Source organism: Oncorhynchus clarkii, chromosome 12 (genome assembly GCF_045791955.1).
Source record: "Oncorhynchus clarkii lewisi isolate Uvic-CL-2024 chromosome 12, UVic_Ocla_1.0, whole genome shotgun sequence".
In the NCBI taxonomy this organism is placed as follows: Eukaryota; Metazoa; Chordata; class Actinopteri; order Salmoniformes; family Salmonidae; genus Oncorhynchus; species Oncorhynchus clarkii.
In genome coordinates, this window is record NC_092158.1 from 29,826,751 (window position 1) to 29,849,282 (window position 22,532).

Below are 22,532 nucleotides of genomic sequence, written 5' to 3' on the forward strand. Positions count from 1 at the left end.
ACAAACGCCCACACACAAATCATCCCAAGACATGACAGGCAATGGGATAAATCGACAAGTGGGTAAACTGGAGTTTACCTTTAAATGCTTTGTGCTCACCTCTGCCATGAATTTGTCTGAATACTGTTCATAAACTGAAATTGAGAGGCACCTAGCATCACATGACCATCATGAACTGAACACATGCTCTGACGACTTGAAGTGATAGAGACGCTTAAGCAAGCCAAAAACCCAGTGGATCTGTTCAACATAATTTATTATCTTTACACTAATCTACATAAAATCTTACACGTTAATTATTGTAGCGTTGCAATTTTAGGCTTCCAACGTTTGTTTGTGGTAAACTGACTGGAAGACCTCAAATTGACTCGTCGTCCCACGATGCACTAGTCTTCATTATTGTGCATTCAGCTAAACATCCGGGCTATGTGTGGTATTGTGGGGGAAGATGGCGACACGTATCATCCCTGCTGATTGGATCAAAAACTGGGAAAAATCTGGAAAACACGAGTTGTAAGTTGTATTATATTGTTAAATTGTGAAGACGAATGTCTTGGTATTTCGTTTTCCATTAGGGTTGTTGAGCCATGCAACCGGTTCCCATAGTTATCCTGTACAAGACCGGGCTAACTCGCGACGTGAATTAGCCAACCTAGCGTGCTAACTATTTCATAATAGCAAGATAAAGTTGGCTACAGTTCAATAATGTTGTTTGAAGTAATAATTTGGTAAGGCATTTGTACAATCCATGTACTGCAACACTGGCCCGGGCCATTAGATGCTAACTAGCAAGCTAACTAACTTTTGAGTTCGTCTGTCCTCCGAGACAGCTAACTAGTTAGCTTAGCCCTGAAAGCCAGTGCAGTGGACGAACTAACTAGCCAGCTATTATTGATGCAGGCTAGCCTGATGGTTGACCCTGTGCGTTCTAACTAACCTACCTACTATAGTTCGCTAGCTACCTATATACCTATTTGGCAAGTTGACTTAGTGACCAGTGAGTTAGCTAACTAATACTAGTATTGCATGCATGTGCATCACAACATGCGGGTTTCGCTCACATGCACTACATGGCCAACATAATGTGGACAACGCTCCAAACTTGTCGATTCGGCTGTTTCAGCCACACCCGTTGCTGACAGGTGTATAAAATCGAGCACACCGCCATGCAATCTCCATAGACGAACATTGTCATTAGAATTGCCTTACTGAAGAGCACATTGACTTTCAAAAGTCAGTTCCTCAAATGTCTGCCCGGCTAGAGCTGCCCTGGTCAACTGGAAGTGCTGATGTTGTGAAGTGGAAACGTCTAGGAGCAACAACGGCTCAGCCGCAAAGTGGTAGGCCACAACAGTGCAGAATGGGACCGCTGAACTTGTAAAAAATTGTCTGTCCTCAGTTGCAACACTCACTACAGAGTTCCAAACTGCCTCTGGAAGCAATGTCAGCACAATAACTGTTCGTCGGGAGCTTCATGAAATGGGTTTTCATGGCCGTGTAGCCACACACAAGCCTAAGATCACCATGCGCAATGCCAAGAGTAGTGTGATGCTCGCCCGTCATAAGGATTCTGGAGCAATGGAAATGCTTTCTCTGGAGTGATGAATCACGCTTCACTATCTGGCAGTCCGATAGACGAATCTGGGTTTGGCGGAGGCCAGGAGAACTCTAGCTGAATGTCCGAATGTGTAGTGCCAACTGTAAAGTTTGGAGGAGGAATAATGGTCTGGGGCTGTTTTCCATGGTTCGGGCTAGGCCCCTTAGTTCCAGTGAAGGGAAATCTTAATACTACAGCATACAATGACATTCTAGATGATTATGTGCTTCCAACTTTCTGGCAACAGTTTGGGAAGGCCCTTTCCTTTTTCAGCATGATACTGCCCCCGTGCACAATTCGAGGTCCATAGAGAAATGGATTGTTGAGATCGGTGTTGAATAACTTGTCAGGAATCTGTCCAGGCCAGTCCTCGACTCCATCAAACCCTGTTAAGATAAAATGGAACGCAGACTGCAAGCGAGGCTTAATCGCCCAACATCAGTGCCTGACCTCACGTATGTTTTTGTGGCTGAATGGAAGGAAGTCCCTGCAGCAATTTCCAACATCTAGTGGAAAGCCTTCCCAGAAGAGTGGAGGCTGTTTATAGCAGCAAAGGGGGGACCAACTCTATATTAATGGCCATGATTTTAGAATGATATGTTCGATGAGCAGGTGTCGTTCCCAGCAAGCTAATGGTACCACCACCTGACTCTTGCTACACGAAAATATTAGCTAGGTAGTTTACGTTAGCCACTTTGTCTAGAATAGCCATGCATGTATTGTCTTATGTTTTATTTTTACTTAATGCATGGTTCCCAGGCAGCTATCACAGTCTAGACATTTTCTATCAGGGACTAGTTAGCTACCCTAATAATTACCATAACTAGGCAGCTAGTGTTAACATTAGCTAGCTAGAATTGAAAACATGTCGTCATCTGAATTTGGTAGTATGGGTGTGATTTCTGCTGATTAAATAATAAATAACAGTTGGCATTGATAAGAATTTAGTCATCAAGCTCTAGTAACTGGATGTTACAGTTTTGGACTATGTTTTAAAGTGTCATAGCAAAAATGCTCAGAATGGTGTATTCAAACAGTTACAGTGTAATATGCAGCGTTAATATTGGGGGTTGACATAAGGCGGATTTTGCATGTCTGCAACACGTACTGTACAAATTATGTACACATACTACAGCACACTACTAACTGTTCTATGGTCATTTGGAAAACTATTTACAAGTCACTGAAAATAAACTAGATAATATATAGTAAATAATCACCTTTCCCCCTCCTTTTCAGTGTACAACTATGTAAGAATCTTGCATACAAAACAAATCATGACGGCACAATAAAAGGTAAGCTCAAAAATGAAAGTACCCATCTGTGCTCTTTGAAAGAACAGTATACATGTTAGTTTTGCAACAATTGAGTCTTTGCAAATTAAGTTAAGATATTATTCAAGGTAATTTAAGGTAATATTCATTCAATGATGGGGTCTCGCTATGTCGGGTGTCATTTATTGTTCATATAGCATCATAGTGAGCTTGTGCCTCAACAGCTCTTCGGTTGGTCGTTTGCGAAAAGGGGGTTATACTGATACATTGTATTGAGAGTCATTCTCTGCCTGTTTGCCTCTTCTCTTTATTCTCTAGATATACAGGCAGCTTTGTATGAACTCTGCTGGCATGTCATACAGGGGAACTTCAAGCTGGACCTTTCTGCTAGCGTCCTCTGTGACATGATGGTATGTATAGTCCTTTTGAATTCCTCATTCTCTGCAATGTCTTTCATCACAGAAAATCTTCCATGCGTTAGTGCAATAATGAAATGAGGGTTTTGTGTCATAGGAGAGTCCTTTTTAGTGAAAACATTGACTAGTATCTGCCATTGAGGAGTGATGTGCATTTAGTTCTTGATTTCTGGTTATTTTTAAGAGGGAGAAAAATATACAATCCTAATCGGAGGTTCCTTTAGCAGCTGTTCAAATTGATAGAGTAATGTTACAACTCAATGAGTCTACAAGTTTTTCCTCTGTTCCCTGGAATGTGGGATTTCTGTAATGTTACGAATAGAGGCACAGACGCTATCATTAGGAACATGCAGATAAGGTACACTTGCAGCTGCGCCATAATAAAACAGTCCTCTTCTGCCTATTCATTAATTTCAGACTGAAACAGTGTGCTTTGCTTGTGAAGAAAGCTAAACACCACCTCTGGAACTTCTGTATCAGCAAACAAAAGTCAATTAGAATTTACCTTTTTATGCCCGTTTTGAATGCGTCTGATTTCTTGTTTATTTCTAGGATCTGCGGGATGACATGCCATCCATTTTAGCAGATGTTTTCAGTATACTAGGTGGGTTTGACTTCAGTTTGGGCATATTGTGATAGTCATTTACAATTTAATGCCTAAATGTGTTGCCTAATTGCAGTCATGATATTGTAATGTTTCAATTGTTATTTTGACAGACATAGAGACCAGCTCTTTAGAGGAAAAAAACAAACGTGACCATTACACCCAGCTAGTGGGAGCGTGTCTGGTAAGTGTGTTTCAAGTTACTGCGATTAACAAAAATACATTCTCATGAGATGTCAGCTTTCACTAGGTGGCAGTATTGATCATAGAAAATTCAGCCATTGTCTGTATTTCCTACTGTAAGGCAAAAACAGTATTTGAGTGTCAAGCTTGAATTACATACTTTTTTTTAATGCTATTTGCTCTTAATTTAGAATATTATAGTAACATTTGATTCTCTTCACAAATTATACATTTTCTGTCATTCATAACCAGGGGTGAAAGTAGGCTGGTCCGGTACGGCGTTCCGGCCAAATAAATAGTGGGGCTACACCGTACTGGTAAAACGTGAGCCTATCACAATTAACACAAAATGCCAAAAAACAATAGGCATTTACACGCATTCTGGGATATGTTTCGGGTAGCCTCTGAGAATAACATTGACTAATACACGGATACAGTGACTGAGTTCATCTGGAAGATTATAGGAGATGTTGTACCCATTGTGACTATTGAAATCTACCCAAACCAGAAACCATGGATAAATGGCAGACTGAAAGCGCGAACCACCGCATTTAACAATGGCAAGGTGACTGGGAATACACAAACAGTGTACTTCTTCCCTCCGTAAGGCAATCAGAGGCAAAACATCAGTACAGAGACAGTGGAGTCACAATTCAACAGCTCAGACACGAGACGTATGTGGCAGGGTCTACAGACAATCACGGACTACAAAGGGAAAACCAGCCACATTGAGGACACCGTCTTGCTTCTGGAGAAGCTAAACGCTCTTTGCACGCTTTGAGGATAATACAGTGCCACCGACGCGGCCCGCTACCAAGGACTGTGGACTCTCCTTCTACGTGGCCGACTTGAGTAAGACATTTAAACGTGTTAACCCTCACAAGGCTGCCGGCCCAGACTGCATCCCTAGCCGCTTCCTCAGAGCATGCGCAGACCAGCTAGCTGGAGTGAATACCGACATATTCGATCTCTCCCTATCCCAGTCTGCTGTCCCCAGTTGCTTGAAGATGTCCAGCATTGTTCCTGTACCCAAGAAAGCAAAGGTAACGGAACTAAATTACTATTGCCCTGTAGCACTCACTTCTGTCATCATAAAGTGCTTTGAGAGGCTAGTTAAGGATCATATCACCTTCACCTTACCCGACACCCTAAACCCACTTCAATTTGCTTACCGCCCCAATAGATCCACAGATGATGCAATTGCCATCACACTGCACAATCCCATCTGGACAAGAGGAATACCTATGTAAGAATGATGTTCATTGACTATAGCTCAGCATTCAACACCATAGCTCGGGGCCCTGGGTCTGAACCCCGCCCTGTGCAACTTTTTGTAAAATGTATTTATCCAGGCAAGTCAGTTAAGAACAAATTCTTATTTACATTGATGGCCTAGGAACAGTGGGTTAACTACCTTGTTCTGGGGCAGAACGACAGATTTTTACCTTGTCAGCTCGGGGATTCGATCCACCAACCTTTCGGTTACTGGCCCAATGCTCTTAACCACGAGGCTACCTGCCGCCCCATGTGGACTGGGTCCTGGACTTCCTGGCGGCCCGCACCCAGGTGGTGAAGGTAGGAAACAACACCTCCACTGATCCTCAACACAGGGCCCCACAAAGGTGTGTGCTTAGCCCCCTCCTGTACTCCCTGTTCACCCATGACTGCATGGCCACGCACGCCTCTAACTCAATCCTTAAGTTTACAGGTGACACAACAGTAGGAGGCCTGCTTTACCAACAATGATGAGACAGCCTACAGGGGAGGTGGTGAGGGCCCTGGGAGAGTGGTGCCAGGTAAATAACCTCACTCAATGTCAACAAAACAAAAGAGCTGATCATGGACTTCAGGAAACAGCAGAGTGAGCACCCCCCTATCCACATCGATGGGACCGCAGTGGAGAAGGTGGAAAGCTTCCAAGTTCTTCTGTGTACACATCACTGACAATCTGAAATGGTCCACCCACACAGACGGTGTGGTGAAGAAGGCTCAACAGTGCCTCTTCAACCTCAGGAAGCTAAAGAAATTTGTCTTGGCACACTGCCTGCCCTCCAGGACACCTACAGCACCCGATGTCACAGGAAGGCCAAAAAGATCATGAAGAACATCAACCACCTGAGCCACGGCCTGTTCACCCCGCTATCATCCAGAAGGCGACATCAGTACAGGTGCATCAAAGCTGGGACCGAGAGACTATCATAAAGCCACCAGACTGTTACAAAGCCATCACTAGCCGGCTTCCACCCGGTTATGCATCTTGTCAATTCAGGCTACACGTGTAGGCCTTCACAGAATGTAATTACAGTACACGTATGTGTTTTGTAACGGATGGCTCTTTCCATTCATTTGTGAGTGGATGAATGTGCGCGGGTAGCCTCCTGGGGCCCTTTGTTAAGTGATTGTCAAACAATCGGATGAAAACATCATGACTGGTTGTTTACGCCGCATTAAAAGGCATAGACGACACGTCCATAAAGCTATGGGAAGCTTTCCCTAATGTAACTTGAATTCAATTGCCAAAATTATATAGGCTTATTAGCTTACTCCTGTCTATACAGAAATAAATAAAATCATTCAAAATGGGCAACTACACCAGAAAGTATGATTTGGCCACAGGATTGTTAGCATTGCTTATTTTTTAATTGCGTAACCTACAGACGGAAAGGCCCGCAATTTGGGCAGCGCACAGCAAGTACCAAATAGATGATTCAGTTGTGACTGTCAGTGAAAAGTGGAGACCCAGCCAGGCAAATTGCAATATTTAAATACAATTACAGAAAACAGTTTGGAAAGCAAATGGATGTTTCTGTAAAGAGATGGCAATGAAAAGACTCCAGTCTGTCTTTTAGATATCAAATTCTTAACTTAAGTGAGCGAACAGTAAGTAGCCTATTTTATTGGCACCAGTGGAGAACATCAGCCATATTCCTGGGGAGTGGATATCTTTATCATTGGGTCAGTAACACTTTTTTGGTTGTTTTTGGACAATAATTTCCTCCTCCAGGTTAGATAGATGTCATATTGTATTTGTGTCTCACCTTTTTTGTAGGCCTTTTTATATGGATCAGACAACATTGTTTTTATTGATCTGTCAGGTGTCAGCATTTGTCGTAATAAGATTCTGCTAATATAGTGAATTCAGAAAGTATTCCTATCCCTTGACTTTTTCCAAATTTTGTTACGTTACAGCCTTACTCTAAAATGTATTATAGTTGTTTTTTTTCTTCTCATCAATCTACACACTACCCCATAATGAACAAGAAAAAAACGTTTTTTAGATTTTTTTTGTTGCAAATTTATTTTAAAAAAAATGATATATTTACTTAAGTATTGAGACCCTTTACTCAGTACTTTGTTGAAGCCCCTTTTGGCAGTGATTACAGCCTCCAGTCTTGGTTATGACACTACAAGCTTGGCACAACTTTGGAGTTTCTCCCATTCTTCTCTGCAGATCCTCAAGCTGTGTCAGGTTGGATGGGGAGTGTCGCTGCACAGCTATTTTCAAGTCTTTCCAAAGATGTTTGATTAGGTTAAAGTCGGGGCTCTGCCTGAACCGATGAAGGTCATTCAGAGACATGTCCCGATGCCACCCCTGCGTTGTTTTGGCTGTGTGCTTAGGGACATTGTCCAGTTGGAAGGTGAACCTTCACCCTAGTCTGAGGTCCTGAGCGCTCTGGAGCAGGTCTCTATCAAGGATCTCTACTTTTATCCGTTCATCTTTCCCTCTGTCCTGACTGGTCTCCCAGTCCTTGCAACTGAAAAACATCCCCACAGCATGATGCTGCCACCACCATGCTTCACCTTGGGGATAGTGCCAGGTTTCTTCCAGACGTGACGCTTTGCATTCAGGCCAAAGTGTTCTTTCTTGGCTTCATTACGCCAGAGAATATTGTTTCTCATGGTCTGAGAGTCCTTTAGGTGACAAGCGGGCTGCCTTTTACTGAGGAGTGACTTCCATCTGGCCACTGCCATAAAGGCCTGATTGGCGGAGTGCTGCAGAGATGGTTGTCCTTCTGGAAGTTTCTTCCATCTCCACAGAGGAACTCTGAAGCTCTGTCAGAGTGACCACCGGGTTCTTGGTCACCTCCCTGACCAAGGCCCTTCTCCCCCGATTGCTCAGTTTGGCCGAGGGGCCAGCTCTAGGAAGAGTCTTGGTGGTTCAAAAAATCTTCCATTTAAGAATGAGGGGGTCCACTGTGTTCTTGGGGACTTTCAATGTTGCAGACAATTTTTGGTACCCTTCCCCAAATCTGTGCCTTGACACAATCCTGTCTACGAACAATTCCTTCGACCTCATGACTTGGTTTTTGCTCTGACATGCACTGTCAACTTTTGGACCTTTTTATATAGACAGGTGAGTGCCTTTCCAAATCATGCCCAATCAATTGAATTTACCACAGGTGGACTCCAAGTTGTAAAAACATCTAAAGGATGATCAATGGAAACAGGATGTACCTGAGCTCTGTTTCGAGTCTCATAGCAAAGGGTCTGAATATTTATGCAAGTATGGTATTTCTGTTATTTTTAACACATTTACAAAAATGTGTAAACCTGTTTTCGCTTTGTCATTATGGGGTATCGTGTGTAGATTGGATTTTTATTTAATCCATTTTAGAATAAGGCTGTAATGTTAACAAAATGTGGATAAGGGCAGGGGTCTGAATACTTTCCGGATGAATATAAAGTGTAGTAAAATTGAATGAAATGTGTTTATAAAAGGCCAACAAGACATGTATCTGATAGGCCTACTCTACACCCATTCGTGCTACAATTGAAGTATATCTTTTTTGACAACAGTGATGGAGTTAGTGTTAGCTTAAATAATGACTCCATTCTAATTCTCACATTCGGAATAGTAGACTAACTTACATAAGTCTGCAAATGCGAGGATGCATGGAATGCTTTATTATAAATGTGCATGTTTATGGTGAAAATGATCTTCCCCAAAGTTGAAACCCACGTGCCGTCTATGTTAAAAGGTAATGCATGTTAAGTGTTATGGCATATCTTTACTAGTCCGTGGCCCACTGAGATCATGTGAAATGAATAGGGATTCTATATGTAATTCTATGATTACACCTAGGCTATACGAAAACTAAATGTGTGTGCACTTTGGTGTCCCGTACCGGTAAGAAATGTAATCTACTTTCACCCCTGTTCATAACCATATAAGATCTATTTACCTATCTTTATACAGTCTCTCCAGGATTTCACAAGGTTTTTTTGTTATTATTGATGTCAAAAATGCTTGATTTTGCTGTGGCAGTTCTGGCATTTTGCATGTCAATGTGCAGTGATTTTTGTCCAATTGTTGCAAAAATGCGCTGAGGAAAAAGGTTTGAGGCGTTGCTTGATTGAACCATATTTTCGATAAATGTGCGCTTATTGGTTTAAATTGTGAGCCCTGTTTTTGTACTGTGTTATGGGTCAGTTTGAGATAATGTTGCATTAGACTTTTATGCGGGAATAGTGCAGTGATTGGTCATATTTGCAAGCCCTCCCACAATATGCTGGGAATTTTTGTAACCGTGGAATCCTGGAGGGACTGTTTATATAACACTTGTTTGTTTCATTCTGCCCTATCTTCAGTTCTTTGTGCCAGATGCCATCCTGAAGGAGAGGCTGGACCCAGAGACCCTGGAGTCCCTGGGACTCATAAAGCAAGCTCATCAGTTCAACCAGAAAATCGTTAAAATCAAGACCAAACTATTGTAAGTGGAGCGGTGACTCATTTTCATCTGTAAAAAAAACAAAAATCCTGTAATGGTCAGTGTCAAAAGTCAACAATGTAATAAATTGAATGGTCTGACCAAGTAGCCAGAACTAGAGTAAGCTACTGTTATTCCCCGGTCAGGGCTGAATGTGCTGTTAACCCAAAGTTACATCTCCAACACTGGGCTATCCACCTCGCAGCCTGTGGCTGTAACATTTAATATGTGACCATTTACCCTATAGGATGTGAGCTTTGCCACGAATGCCAAATGTAATGTCAGCACAGAATGTAGAGAAATTACATCACTTTAGTTGTTTATATTCTCTGACTGTTCATGCACTACCTTGCTGCAAAACATGGTTATTCAGGCTGTATAGGGTTCTATTACCCTATAATACACTAGAAACACAATAAATGATCATTTCACTTGCATTCACGCTTGGGCCTAAAGTTTGAAGTTGTTTATCTAATGGTGAGTGGTTGGCCTCCTGTGTATTGTTTTCCACTCTGCCCCCTTACAGTTACAAGCAGCAGAAATTCAACTTGCTCAGGGAAGAGAATGAGGGCTATGCCAAGCTGATCACTGAGCTGGGCCAAGACCTTTCAGGCAACATCACTAGCCACATCGTCCTAGAGAGCATCAAGTCCCTAATAGGTATGAAACCCCTAGTCTTTTTCATCACGTTCTCCACCGCCAAGAAGCAGCGGATCCTTGTTGCACTCTTAGTCTCGCTGCATTTTCTGTGACGGGTATGTATAATTTCTGTGACCAACCAAGAAAGTAATGGAGATTCTAAGTTTGGCAGAAGTGCATTTTACAGTTTTTAAATTGAGGATTGAATTGTTGCATGGGACCTTAATATTTATATATTTTTACTTTTAAAGACAACTCTCCATTTAGACTCCCAAATGGGGGTTACATTACATATGGCCTTATTTTGTACCCAACTTACTCAATGTCATCTGTACACCCTTACCCCCTCTCCACCCTGCAGGATGCTTCAACCTGGACCCCAACCGCGTTCTGGACATCATCCTGGAGGTGTACGAGTGTCGCTCTGACCAAGACGAGTTCTTCCTGCCCCTCATCAAGTCCTACATGTGTGAACCCCTCACCCTCTGCCACATCCTGGGCTTCAAGTTCAAGTTCAACCAGGTGAGAGAGCAGACTCCCCACTGTGACTGTCTGCACTCTACAGCCTGTCTGAAACTGGCCGGATATAAACTGTACAAATTGGTGTTTGTGAGGAGCTGCCTGTCCAAGAAGCGGACAAATCCTTAACCAAATTAATAAAAAATACTTGAAGGTCTTATTGATGAACATAAGTCTTGTGCACATTCTCCCTTGACCTGCAGGAATGAGGGGAAATGGTGCAGTCAGACCTGATGTGAATATTAGTGCTGCCAGTAGGGATGTTAATGTTTAACCACAAAAAAAAAACGGTCATAATTTAGTGGAAATAAATTGGCTTATGTATTTCCGTTACTTGTCATGTATCTTATCACATGTGCACAGAATACAGAGCCTAGTTTGAAGACTGGAATGGTCTATCACCTGTCAGACAGCGCAAGAACAGCTCCTCAAAAAGTTGGTACTGGAGTGAATCATGCTTTTATAAGCCCAGTCAGTAAGCAACAAATAACAATTCTAAATGCAATCAGGTGCCAACTCTTTTAAAAATAGCTCTTTTTAATTTTTTAACTCGTAATTAAAGCGTGCCTCCGATTCGATGTGCGTAGAATTTAGTCAACGGTAGGCAGGGTATCAGCATGTCACCCACCACTTTACAATGTAAGCTTGTGGCAGTGTAGTTGTTATACCTTGCTTCAAAGTAGCCTAGCCAAAATCCAACCATAGAAATGTGGAGACAATTGTTCCATAAAGACTCATGCCATTAACCAGCAAGGACCCCTGTTCTATTGGTTTTCATATCCAGAGACAGAATCCTAGTCATATTAGCAACCTGTCCTAGTTGTTGCTATTAGATTCCCCTCTAAATTACTAGCTGAGATTTTCATCTCTGTCACATGTGACAGACCGCCTTGTTAGGTAGTGTCCCGCGACATACGCCTAGTTTCCTGCTCTGTTAAGAATGGTGTTTTCCCGTGAATTGCATTTTGGCAAATGTTTGAAAACAACTTTTTTTTATTAGCTGCTTCATTACAGCAGTTGCATCTTCAGTAATATGCTATAGCCTTTTAGCGGCTTGCTATTCTTGCATGTTTTCATGAAGCTCTTAGGAAACATGTCCATTCCTTGTTTGTATACATAGTATTTTCTGTTGGTCGTGTCATTTTTCTGTTTTGGGATTTAAAAAAAAAAAAAAACGTTTAATGAGGGTTGGTCAGCCAGAAGCAAAATTGACTGAAATGTGCATCCCTAGCTGCCAGTCACTGAACTATACACTTTAGCTTCAAGTAGGGGATCAAAAGACAGCAGAGTGAATTCCCCCCCATATCCATTAGCTATTCCTCAGTATGTATTGAGTGTTCCTTGACTGTCGTCCTCCTCCCAGGAGCCAAATGAGGAGACCCCCACGTCACTCTACCACATCGCTGCCGCCCTCTTGCATCACAACCTTATTGAGCTGGAGGACATCTATGTGCACGTAAGCATCTCAACTCACACCTACAGAGCATTGTCTCACATAATACAGTTCCTTCTCAACTTCTTCCACATTTTGTTGTTAGAGCTGAAATTGTAAAAATAAATCACTGGCCTACACAGTACTCCATAATGTCAAAGTGGAATTGTTTTTTGAAATCTTTACAAATTAATTAAACATGAAAATCTGAAATGTCTTGAGTCAAATTACAAGTATCTGTGAGGTCCCTCATTCGAGCAGTGGATTTCAAACACCAATTCAACCACAAAGACCAGGGAGGTTTTTCAATGCCTTGCAAAGAAGGGCACCTATTAGTAGATGGTTAATAAAAAGAAGACAGTGAATTTCCCTTTGAGCATGGTGAAGTTATTAGTCTTTGGATGGTGTATCAATGCACTTGAGTAAAACAAGATACAGTCGTCCTTCCTAACTCAGTTGCCGGAGAAGAGGTAAACCGGTCAGGGATTCCACCATAAGGCTAATGGTGACTTTAAAACAGTTAGTTTAATGGCTGTGATATGAGAGAACTAAGGATGGATCAACAACATTGTAGTTAATCCACTATACTAAATATTCCAAAACATGCATCCTGTTTGCAACAAGGCATTAAAGTAAAACTGCAACAAGGCATTAAAGTAAAACTGCAAAGAAATTAACTTATGTCCTGAATACAAAGTGTTATGTTTGGTGCAACACATCACTGAGTACCAGTCTTCATCTTTTCAAGCATGATGGTGGCTACATCATGTTATGGGTATGCTTGTCATTGACAAGCACTAGGGAGTTTTTTTATGATTAAAAATAAACAAAATAGAGCTAAGCGCTGGCAAAATCCTAGATGAAAACCTGGTTGTCTGCTTTCCAACAGCCACTGGGAGACATTAACCTTTAAGCAGAACGATAACTTAAAACACAAGGCCAAATATACACTGGAGTTGCATACCAAGAAGACGGTGAATGTTCCTGAGTGGCCTATTTACTGTTTTGACCTAGATCGGCTTGGAAATCTATGGCAAGACTTGAAAATGGCTGTCTAGCAATGATCAACAACCAATTTGACAAAGTTTGATGAATTAAAAAATAATGTGCATATATATTGTCCAGGCGCGCAAAGCTCTTACACTTACCCATAAAGACTCACAGCTGTAATCACTGCCATTGACTCAGGGGATTGAATACTTATCTAATGAATGTATATTAGTTTTCTATAAATGTTTTACTTGTTAGAATTCTTTAGCACATATTTTGTGTAGATCGTTGACAAAAAAATTACAATTAAACTCATTTTAATCCCACTTTGTAACACAACAAAGTGGAAAAAGTAAAGGTGTGAATACTTTCTAAAGGCATATAACGGTATGTGTATATATGTATATCATTTTATATCAAAGATTTGACTAACATTGGTTGTCCTCAGTGCATGCCAGATTGTGCAACATGTGATCCAACAGAGAAATCTAAATGCCTGGTGCTATAAATTGTGACCTGATGTGTGACTGAGCCTGCGTTGCCCTCCCAGCTGATGCCACTGGATGCCAGCATTGTAGAGGAGCACAAGAGAGAAATCACAGAGGCCAAGCAGATCGCCCGCAAGCTCACCATGGTGGTGGTGCCCTCTGAGAAGACTGAGGACAAGGAGAGGGAGAAGGAGGAAGAGAAGAACGACAAGGTAAAGTAATCTCATGTTACACTCGCACACATTTCTACTATTTGAAATACATGTCTCCACATTTGGGTAACTGTTCCACACTAAAGCACAAGTCTACTTCCACTAAGTGTCCTTCTTTAATCGCCTTGATGAAGCCCAGTCTTCCTCTGTGTGCTGCTGAAGGAAAGGGAAAAGGCTTTATTGTTGTGTGTTAATGAGGTGTCAGTCAGTGTCTTGTCTGAGGCAGGGCTGTGCATACCACCACCGACAGACAGACAGACAGTGATTGATGGGCCAGAGGAGGTCTGTTAGAGTTAAAGCTGCAGCAGCAGCCCCCCCTCCCTCCCACACGTTAAAAGTAACGAAGAGCAACACTGAAGGCTTTTGTGAGCCATGTTTCTAAAATAAATTCCGCCTCCAGCCCAAGATCCAGATTGTCAGATTGCATCTGTCATCTGAGTGCCCGCGTCATGCTAATGCTAAATTTAGCAAATAACTGTTTCAATAATAGTTTTTCCAGTGGCTTGAACAAAAAAAAAATATTCTTTCAATATTCCAGAACATGCAGCCTGTTTACAATAAAGAACTAAAGTAAAACTGCAAAGAAATTAACTCTGTCCTCAATACATCATTGAGTACCACTCTTCATCTTTTGATGGTGGCTGTATCATCTTATGGGTATGCTTATGACTAGGGATTTTTTTAATGATAAAAATCAAACAAAATAGAGCTAAGTACAGGCAAATCCTAGAGGAGAACCTGTTTCCGTCTGTTTTCCAACACACTGGGAGACAAATTCACAAACACCTTTCAACATTAAGCTCATAGTTTGACGTAAGTGCTTTTAGTTTTTTATAAAATAGCCTGAAAAATGAGTGACATTGGATGAGCAGAATATCAGTTTGTCCTCTAGCTAGTTAACTCATCCCACACTCAGCCTCTCCCTGACAACAGTGCCTTGTTACTATGCTGTGTCAGTTGGTTGTGTCAGTCACACACATGAATTAAGTGCAGCGTCAGGTACGATGACAGATTTCTACAGTTCCTTGTTCCCATCCAGTGCTGCTGGAGAAAATTACGACTCATAGGGCCTCCCGGGTGGTGCAGTGGTCTAAGGCAGCTTTGCCACCAGAGATTCTGGGTTTGAGCCGGGTGGCGCACAATTGGGCCAGCGTCGTCCGGGTTAGGGAGAGTTTGGCCGGCAGGGATATCCTTGTCTCATCGCGCACTAGCGACTCCTGTGGCGGGCTGGGCACAGTGCACGCTGACCTGTCCTCTAGGTGTACGGTGTTTCCTCCGACACATTGGTGCTGCTGGCTTTCGGGTTGGATGTGCATTGTGTCAAGAAGCAGTGCGGCTTGGTTGTGTTGTGTTTCGGAGGACTCATGGCTCTCGACCTTCGCCTCTCCCGAGTCCGTACGGGAGTTGCAGCGATGAGACAAGACAGTAACTACTACCAATTGGATACCATGAAATTGGGGAGGAAAAGGGGGTAAAAATAATAATTTAAAAAAACTATATATATATTTAACTCATGATTTACTCACTAGTCTTTGTTTGCAAATCCTCCTTAACCTCTTTTTTAATGGGCCTACTTTGTGAGATTCCTCCGTCATAAACCTAAGGACATAGCTGCTCTCAGACTAACTTCTGCTGCTGCTCCAAGCTCACCCACACACTCTGCATCTCCCCCTCTACCCTCAGGCTCCTGATAACCAGAAGCTGGGTCTGTTGGAAGCGCTGCTGAGGATCGGAGACTGGCACCATGCCCAAAGCATTATGGACCAGATGCCCTCCTTCTACGCCACCTCTCACAAGGCCATTGCTCTGGCGCTGTGCCAGCTGCTGCATCTGACTGTGGAGCCACTGTACCGCAGGTGCCCGCCTGCTCCCCTGGATTCACTTTGTGCTCTTTGCATATTAGCTGAAGAAATGTACACATTTACCTAAATACAACACGACATACACAGCCAGCCAGCCGAAATACTACAAACTCTGATGCCAGCTTTTCATTTAATTGTAGGCACACACAGACACAACAACAGTCGCATGCAGAACCACCTAGTGTTAACACTAGAGCAGTGGAGGCTTTATGTTGCTGTTTGTAGTATGCCCTGTCTCACCTGTGTTTCCCTTTGCAGAGCCGGGGTCCCCAAAGGGGCCAAGGGATGTTTGTTGAGGCCCCTGAAGAACAAGCGGGCCCCCAGGCCTGCAGAGAGCTTTGAGGACCTGCGCAGGGATGTGTTCAGCATGCTCTGCTACCTGGGGCCCCACCTCTCCCATGACCCCATCCTCTTTGCCAAGATAGTACGCCTGGGCAAGGGCTTTATGAAAGAGGTACATACCCTAAAGTCAATTGATGCTTTTTTGATCCCCAAAGGAAAATGTATTGGCATACCGTCCTACCCTGGCTTCATCTCACTAATTGTCCTCGTGTTTTCTTTTGTTCCTCCAGTACCAAAGTGAGGTTAGAAATGACAACATCAAGGACAAAATGGTGAGTTGTCAAAGTAAATGGGACCAAGAAGTGTCTTGAACAGTTTTGTTGTATTAATCAGCAAGAGGAATTCACAGAGAATAAATTCAGGTGTACAAGTGTAGACTTTACCGTGAAATGCTTGCTTTCAAGCCCTTCCCAACGATGCAGAGTTAAAAAATATATTAAACAAATAAATAGTAACACAAGGAATAAAATACACAACAATGGAGCTATATGCAGTGATTACCAGATCATTGTGTAGGATTACGAGGTATTTAAGGTGTTAGGTTCTGAACAAACTCAAACCGACGACTGGAAAAGCTAAAAGTATATTTACCCACTGGGTCATACCCCTGCAAAGACAAGATATGATTACACAAGCACATATATTTATAACCTCTTCATAGGCGGGGTCAACTCTTTACACATCTAGACAGCCAATACATCTCTGTTGCTAGGCAGGAACTTATTTGTTTCCTCTCACTGGTGTAGTCATGATCCTGCCTGATGCTAGAACCTATGTGGAAGTTTGTGTGCGATATGATTTTTGTGGTGGGCCCCTCTGGCCCCCCCACCCAGAGGTTTCATCTCACTTCATCTGTTGACTTGACCTCAAGCCGAATTCCTCGATCCTCCCTAGTTCCGCAGCTGGCCTGCCTTATCAGAGATGAACTATTGCTCTTCGCCTAACTCTTTAGAAACATGGAACAGAATATGAACTTTCTGAACTTCCCATTATCTCACTCAGTAACTTCCCATACAGCAAGTCCCTATCTACCCTTCATTGACCCCAACAAACACATTCCTTATATATCAACAGTAAGACTGTAGTTATATATATTTGTGTGTGCGTACACACACAGTTGAAGTCGGAAGTTTACATACACCTTAGCCAAATGCATTTAAACACAGTTTTTCACAATTCCTGACATGTAATCCTAGTAAAAATTCCCTGTTTTAGGTCAGTTAGGAATAATAGTAGAGAGAATGATTTATTTAAACTTTTATTTCTTTCATCACATTCCCAGTGGGTCAGAAGTTTAAATACACTCAATTAGTATTTGGTAGCATTGCCTTTAAATTGTTTAACTTCAGGCCAAACGTTTCGGGTAGCCTTCCACAAGCTTCCCACAATAAGTTGGGTGAATTATGGCCCATTCCTCCTGACAAAGCTGGTGTAACTGAGTCAGGTTTGTAGGCCTCCTTTGGTCGCACACACTTTTTCAGTTCTGCCCACAAATTTTCTATAGGATTGAGGTCAGAGCTTTGTGATGGCCACTCCAATACCTTGACTTTGTTGTCCTTAAGCCATTTTGCCACAACTTTGGAAGTATGCTTGGGGTCATTGTCCATTTGGAAGACCCATTTGCAACCAAGCTTTAACTTCCTGACTGATGTCTTGAGATGTTGCTTCAATATATCCACAAAATTCTTTCTTCATGATGCCATCTATTTTGTGAAGTGCACCAGTCCCTCCTGCAGCAAAGCACCCCCACAACATGATGCTGCCACCCCTGTCCTTCACCGTTGGAATGGTGTTCTTCAGCTTGCAAGCCTCCCCCCTTTTCCTTCAAACATGATGATGGTCAAACAGTTCTATTTTTGTTTTATCAGACCAGAGGACATTTCTCCAAAAAGTAAAATCTTTGTCCCCATCTGCAGTTGCAAACCGTATTGCTTTTTTATGGTGGTTTTAGAGCAGTGGCTTCATCCTTGCTGAGCTGTCTTTCAGATTATGTTGATTATAGGACTCTTTTTACTGTGGATATAGATACTTTTTTACCTGTTTCCTCCAGCATCTTCACAAGGTCTTTTGCTGTTCTGGGATTGATTTGCACTTTTCGCACCAAAGCACGTTCATCTCTAGGAGACAGAAGGCATCTCCTTCCTGAGCGGTAATGACAGCTGAGTGGTCCCATGGTGTTTATACTTGCATACTATTGTTTGTACAGGTGAACGTGGTACCTTCAGGCGTTTGTAAATTGCTCCCAAGGATGAACCAGACTTGTGGAGGTCTACATTTTTTTTTGCTGAGGTCTTGGATGATTTCTTTTGATTTTCCCATGATGTCAATCAGAGAGGCACTGAGTTTGAAGGTAGGCCTTGAAATACATCTACAGGTACACCTCCAATTGAATCAAATGATGTCAATTAGCCTATCAGAAGCTTCTAAATCCATGACATCCTTTTCTGTAATTTTCCAAGCTGTTTAAAGGCACAGTCAACTTAGTGTATGTAAACTTCTGACCCACTGGAATTGTGATACAGTGAAATAATCCGTCTGTAAACAATTATTGGAAAAATTACTTGCACAAAGTAGATTTCCTTACCGACTTGCCTGAACAATAGTTTAACAAGAAATTTGTGGAGTGGTTGAAAAACAAGTTTTAATGACTCCAATGTAAGTGTATGTAATCTTCCGACTTCAACTGTATATATATTTTAAAAAATACTGGAAGAGAAATTACCGTAAAAAAAACTAGCATTGTAGATGAGAAATTATGGGAATTAACGGTAGGCAGCAGGGGTGGTGTGCAATCCCTGCGGCCTCCAATGGATTAATCCACTCAGATTGGCGTGAATCAGACACGTGTCTCGTGTGCCATACTTTAAAAAAAAATATATATATATATATATATTTGCCACTGCTCGACTAAAGAAAATCCGTCGACCAACAGCCTATTAACGAAACAATCGACCAGTTGACTAAATGTGGTCAGCCCGAGAATGAAGGCAGGATAAAGTGACTAGGAATCAGGATTAGGGATACAAATTTCGGCTGGGCTACTTTGAAGCAAGGTAAGACAATCTTCATTATTTGGGGTGAAGTAAAACATTCAGGTATTCAGCGATTATACTACCTCAATCTCACTTTGTGAAGTGGTCAAGCACTTTGTCAAGCGTTGATGGCCTCCCTACCATTGATTATAGTTTATGCACTCGATTGTTGAATGGGAGGCATGCTTTAATTACGAGTTGAGATTGAGTAATAAAAATAGTAGCTCTTTTAATCATGGCCATGAAAACAGTTAACACACGATTGCATTTAGAATTGTAATTTGTTGCTTACTGACTCGGCTTATAAAAGCACGTTTCACTGCAGTAACAGATTTTTGAGGAACTGTTCTCGCACTATCTGACAGGTGATAGGCCACTCGCACCTCAAACTAGGTTCTGTATTTTATGTGCGTGTGATAAATAAGATGCACGACGAGTAACAAATACACACGACAATTTAATTCCCCAAAATTATGCAAATGAATCTATAGATTGATAATCATGACCAGTCAAATGTATTTTCAGCAGCTAACCGATTTTAACGCTTAACTGTTAATATCCCTAATCAGGATGGATAGATGATGATGAGTAAAATAAAGAACAGATTAGCAGCTGTGTGTGAGAGCGCGTGGATGTGTGTGGGTTTTGTGTGAGTGTGCATAGAACAGTGCAAGATAGTCCCGGTATCCATTTAATAAAACATTAATCAGTCTTATGGCTTGAGGGTAGAAGCTGTCTCGGAGCCTGTTAATCCAACCGTTTACTGGACGTGGCTTGGGTGGCTGGAGTCTTGGGCAATTCTTTGGGGCATCTTCTGACACCACCTGATATAGAGGTCCTGGGTGGCACTGAGCTCGGCCCCCTTGATATACTGAGCTGTCTGCACAACTCTCTGTAGAGCTTTGCGGTCAAGTGCGGTGCATTTTACATACCAAGCTGTGTCAAGATTCTTTGGTGCATCTGTAGAACTTTTTGAGGATCAGAGGGCCTTTAAAAAAAAATTAATGTAGTTTTTTTTTATGCCTCCCGAGGGGGAGAGGCGATCTTTGTCCATATAATTTTGTAAGTATCCACTCACTGTGGTCTGTACTCTGGTGGTTGATGTGCTCTTGTTCCCTCCTAGGACACATTGCTGAGTTGTTTCCTGAGCATTGCAGACCAGGTGCTGCTGCCCTCGCTCTCTCTCATGGAGTGTAACGCCTGCATGTCAGAGGAGCTGTGGGGCCTCTTCAAACTATTCCCCTACCAGCACAGGTGACACACACACACACACGATCATAGTGGTGTCCTTTTAGACTCGAACTGACATGTTTGGCCATCCATTTTGAATCCATCCAATGGAGATAGCAAAGCCCACACAGTGACTGGAGTATGTGGGTTTATGCAAGTTGTTCTATTCTCCGACCCTGTTGTGTTCTGTTGGTATTTCTAGGTCCTAATTCCAGGCTGGTCCTGGTGTATGTATTATTAAATATGTCACTGTTAACCCACTCACCTGTGTGCTACCTGTGGTCGTCAGGTACCGGCTATACGGGCAGTGGAAGAATGAGACCTACACAAGCCACCCACTTCTGGTCAAGGTCAAAGCTCAGACTGTGGACAGAGCCAAATACATAATGAAGTAAGTCACGTTGCTACGCAAGCCTGGAATTTCTTGATTTTAGGGACAAGGCCATTTGCCTGTCAAGAGGTGCTCAATCTATCAGGGCACCAAGGCCATCAACCAAAATAGTCAATTTAAATTGATTTGAAAACCAAAAAACAGTAGCTATTCTGTTAAGAAAACAACACGATTAGCCTACATGTCAAAGTGTAGGTTATAGACTGTGTGTATTTGCTACAGGCTCTAGTGTCCACACCGATGCTGACATGAGGTTGGCACCAGAAAATGTCAACTTTCTTTAATGAGACTTTTAATTATACAGTGCATTTGGAAAGTATCAAGACCCCTTCATTTTTCCCACATTTTGTTTTGTTAGTCTTATTCTAAAATTGATTAAACCTACACACAATTCCCCATAATGACAAAGCAAAAAAAAAATGTAAACATTTTTTGCTAATTTATAAAAAAAAAACTGATCACATTTGTCTCACCACCTGTATTCGGTCTTATGTAGCAAAATGTGAAATGGTGTTTGTTTTAACATTGGATAAAAGTAGACTCAGAGCTATAAAATGGTATATCATACACTGCATTTCAAATCCAAATTTATTTATATAGCCCTTCGTACATCAGCTGATATCTCAAAGTGCTGTACAGAAACCCAGCCTAAAACCCCAAACAGCAAGCAATGCAGGTGTAGAAGCACGGTGGCTAGGAAAAACTCCCTAGAAAAGCCAAAACCTAGGAAGAAACCCAGAGCGGAACCAGGCTATGTGGGGTGGCCAGTCCTCTTCTGGCTGTGCCGGGTGTCGTTTATAACAGAACATGGCCAAGATGTATAAATGTTCATAAATGACCAGCATGGTCAAATAATAATAATCACAGGCAGAACAGTTGAAACTGGAGCAGCAGCACGGCCAGGTGGACTGGGGACTGAGTCATCATGTCAGGTAGTCCTGGGGCATGGTCCTAGGGCTCAGGTCCTCTGAGAGAAAGAAAGCGAGAAGGAGAGAATTAGAGAACGCACACTTAAATTCACACAGGACACCGAATAGGACAGAAGAAGTACTCCAGATATAACAAACTGACCCTAGCCCCCCGACACAAACTACTGCAGCATAAATACTGGAGGCTGAGACAGGATGGATCAGGAGACACTGTGGCCCCATCTGAGGACACCCCCGGACAGGGCCAAACAGGAAGGATATAACCCCACCCACTTTGCCAAAGCACAGCCCCCACACCACTAGAGGGATATCTTCAACCACCAACTTACCATCCTGAGACAAGGCCGAGTATAGCCCACAAAGACCTCCGCCACGGCACAACCCAGGGGGGGGGGGGGGGGGCGCCAACCCAGACAGAATGACCACATCAGTGAATCAACCCACTCAGGTGACGCACCCCCTCCAGGGACGGCATGAGAGAGCACCAGTAAGCCAGTGACTCAGCCCCTGTAATAGGGTTAGAGGCAGAGAATCCCAGTGGAAAGAGGGGAACCAGCCAGGCAGAGACAGCAAGGGCGGTTCGTTGCTCCAGAGCCTTTCCGTTCACCTTCCCACTCCTGGGCCAGACTACACTCAATCATATGACCCACTGAAGAGATGAGTCTTCAGTAGAGACTTAAAGGT

General features: G+C 42.6%; 1 protein-coding gene across 2 annotated transcripts in view; it reads left to right on the forward strand.

Moving 5' to 3' along the window:
* Positions 1-206: 206 nt before the first annotated feature.
* LOC139423016 (THO complex subunit 2-like) overlaps positions 207-22,532 on the forward strand; it is a 61,688-nt gene continuing 39,362 nt past the window's right edge. For both annotated transcript variants that reach the window (XM_071174575.1, XM_071174576.1), the window contains exons 1-15: positions 207-513; positions 2,837-2,892; positions 3,190-3,281; positions 3,840-3,891; positions 4,005-4,075; positions 9,664-9,785; positions 10,309-10,442; positions 10,783-10,943; positions 12,304-12,396; positions 13,913-14,062; positions 15,746-15,918; positions 16,183-16,378; positions 16,497-16,538; positions 20,422-20,552; positions 20,818-20,919. In XM_071174575.1, coding sequence (XP_071030676.1) covers positions 449-513; positions 2,837-2,892; positions 3,190-3,281; positions 3,840-3,891; positions 4,005-4,075; positions 9,664-9,785; positions 10,309-10,442; positions 10,783-10,943; positions 12,304-12,396; positions 13,913-14,062; positions 15,746-15,918; positions 16,183-16,378; positions 16,497-16,538; positions 20,422-20,552; positions 20,818-20,919 — 1,640 coding nt within the window. In that variant the 5' untranslated portion in view covers positions 207-448. The remainder of the gene's footprint in view (positions 514-2,836; positions 2,893-3,189; positions 3,282-3,839; positions 3,892-4,004; positions 4,076-9,663; positions 9,786-10,308; positions 10,443-10,782; positions 10,944-12,303; positions 12,397-13,912; positions 14,063-15,745; positions 15,919-16,182; positions 16,379-16,496; positions 16,539-20,421; positions 20,553-20,817; positions 20,920-22,532) is intronic.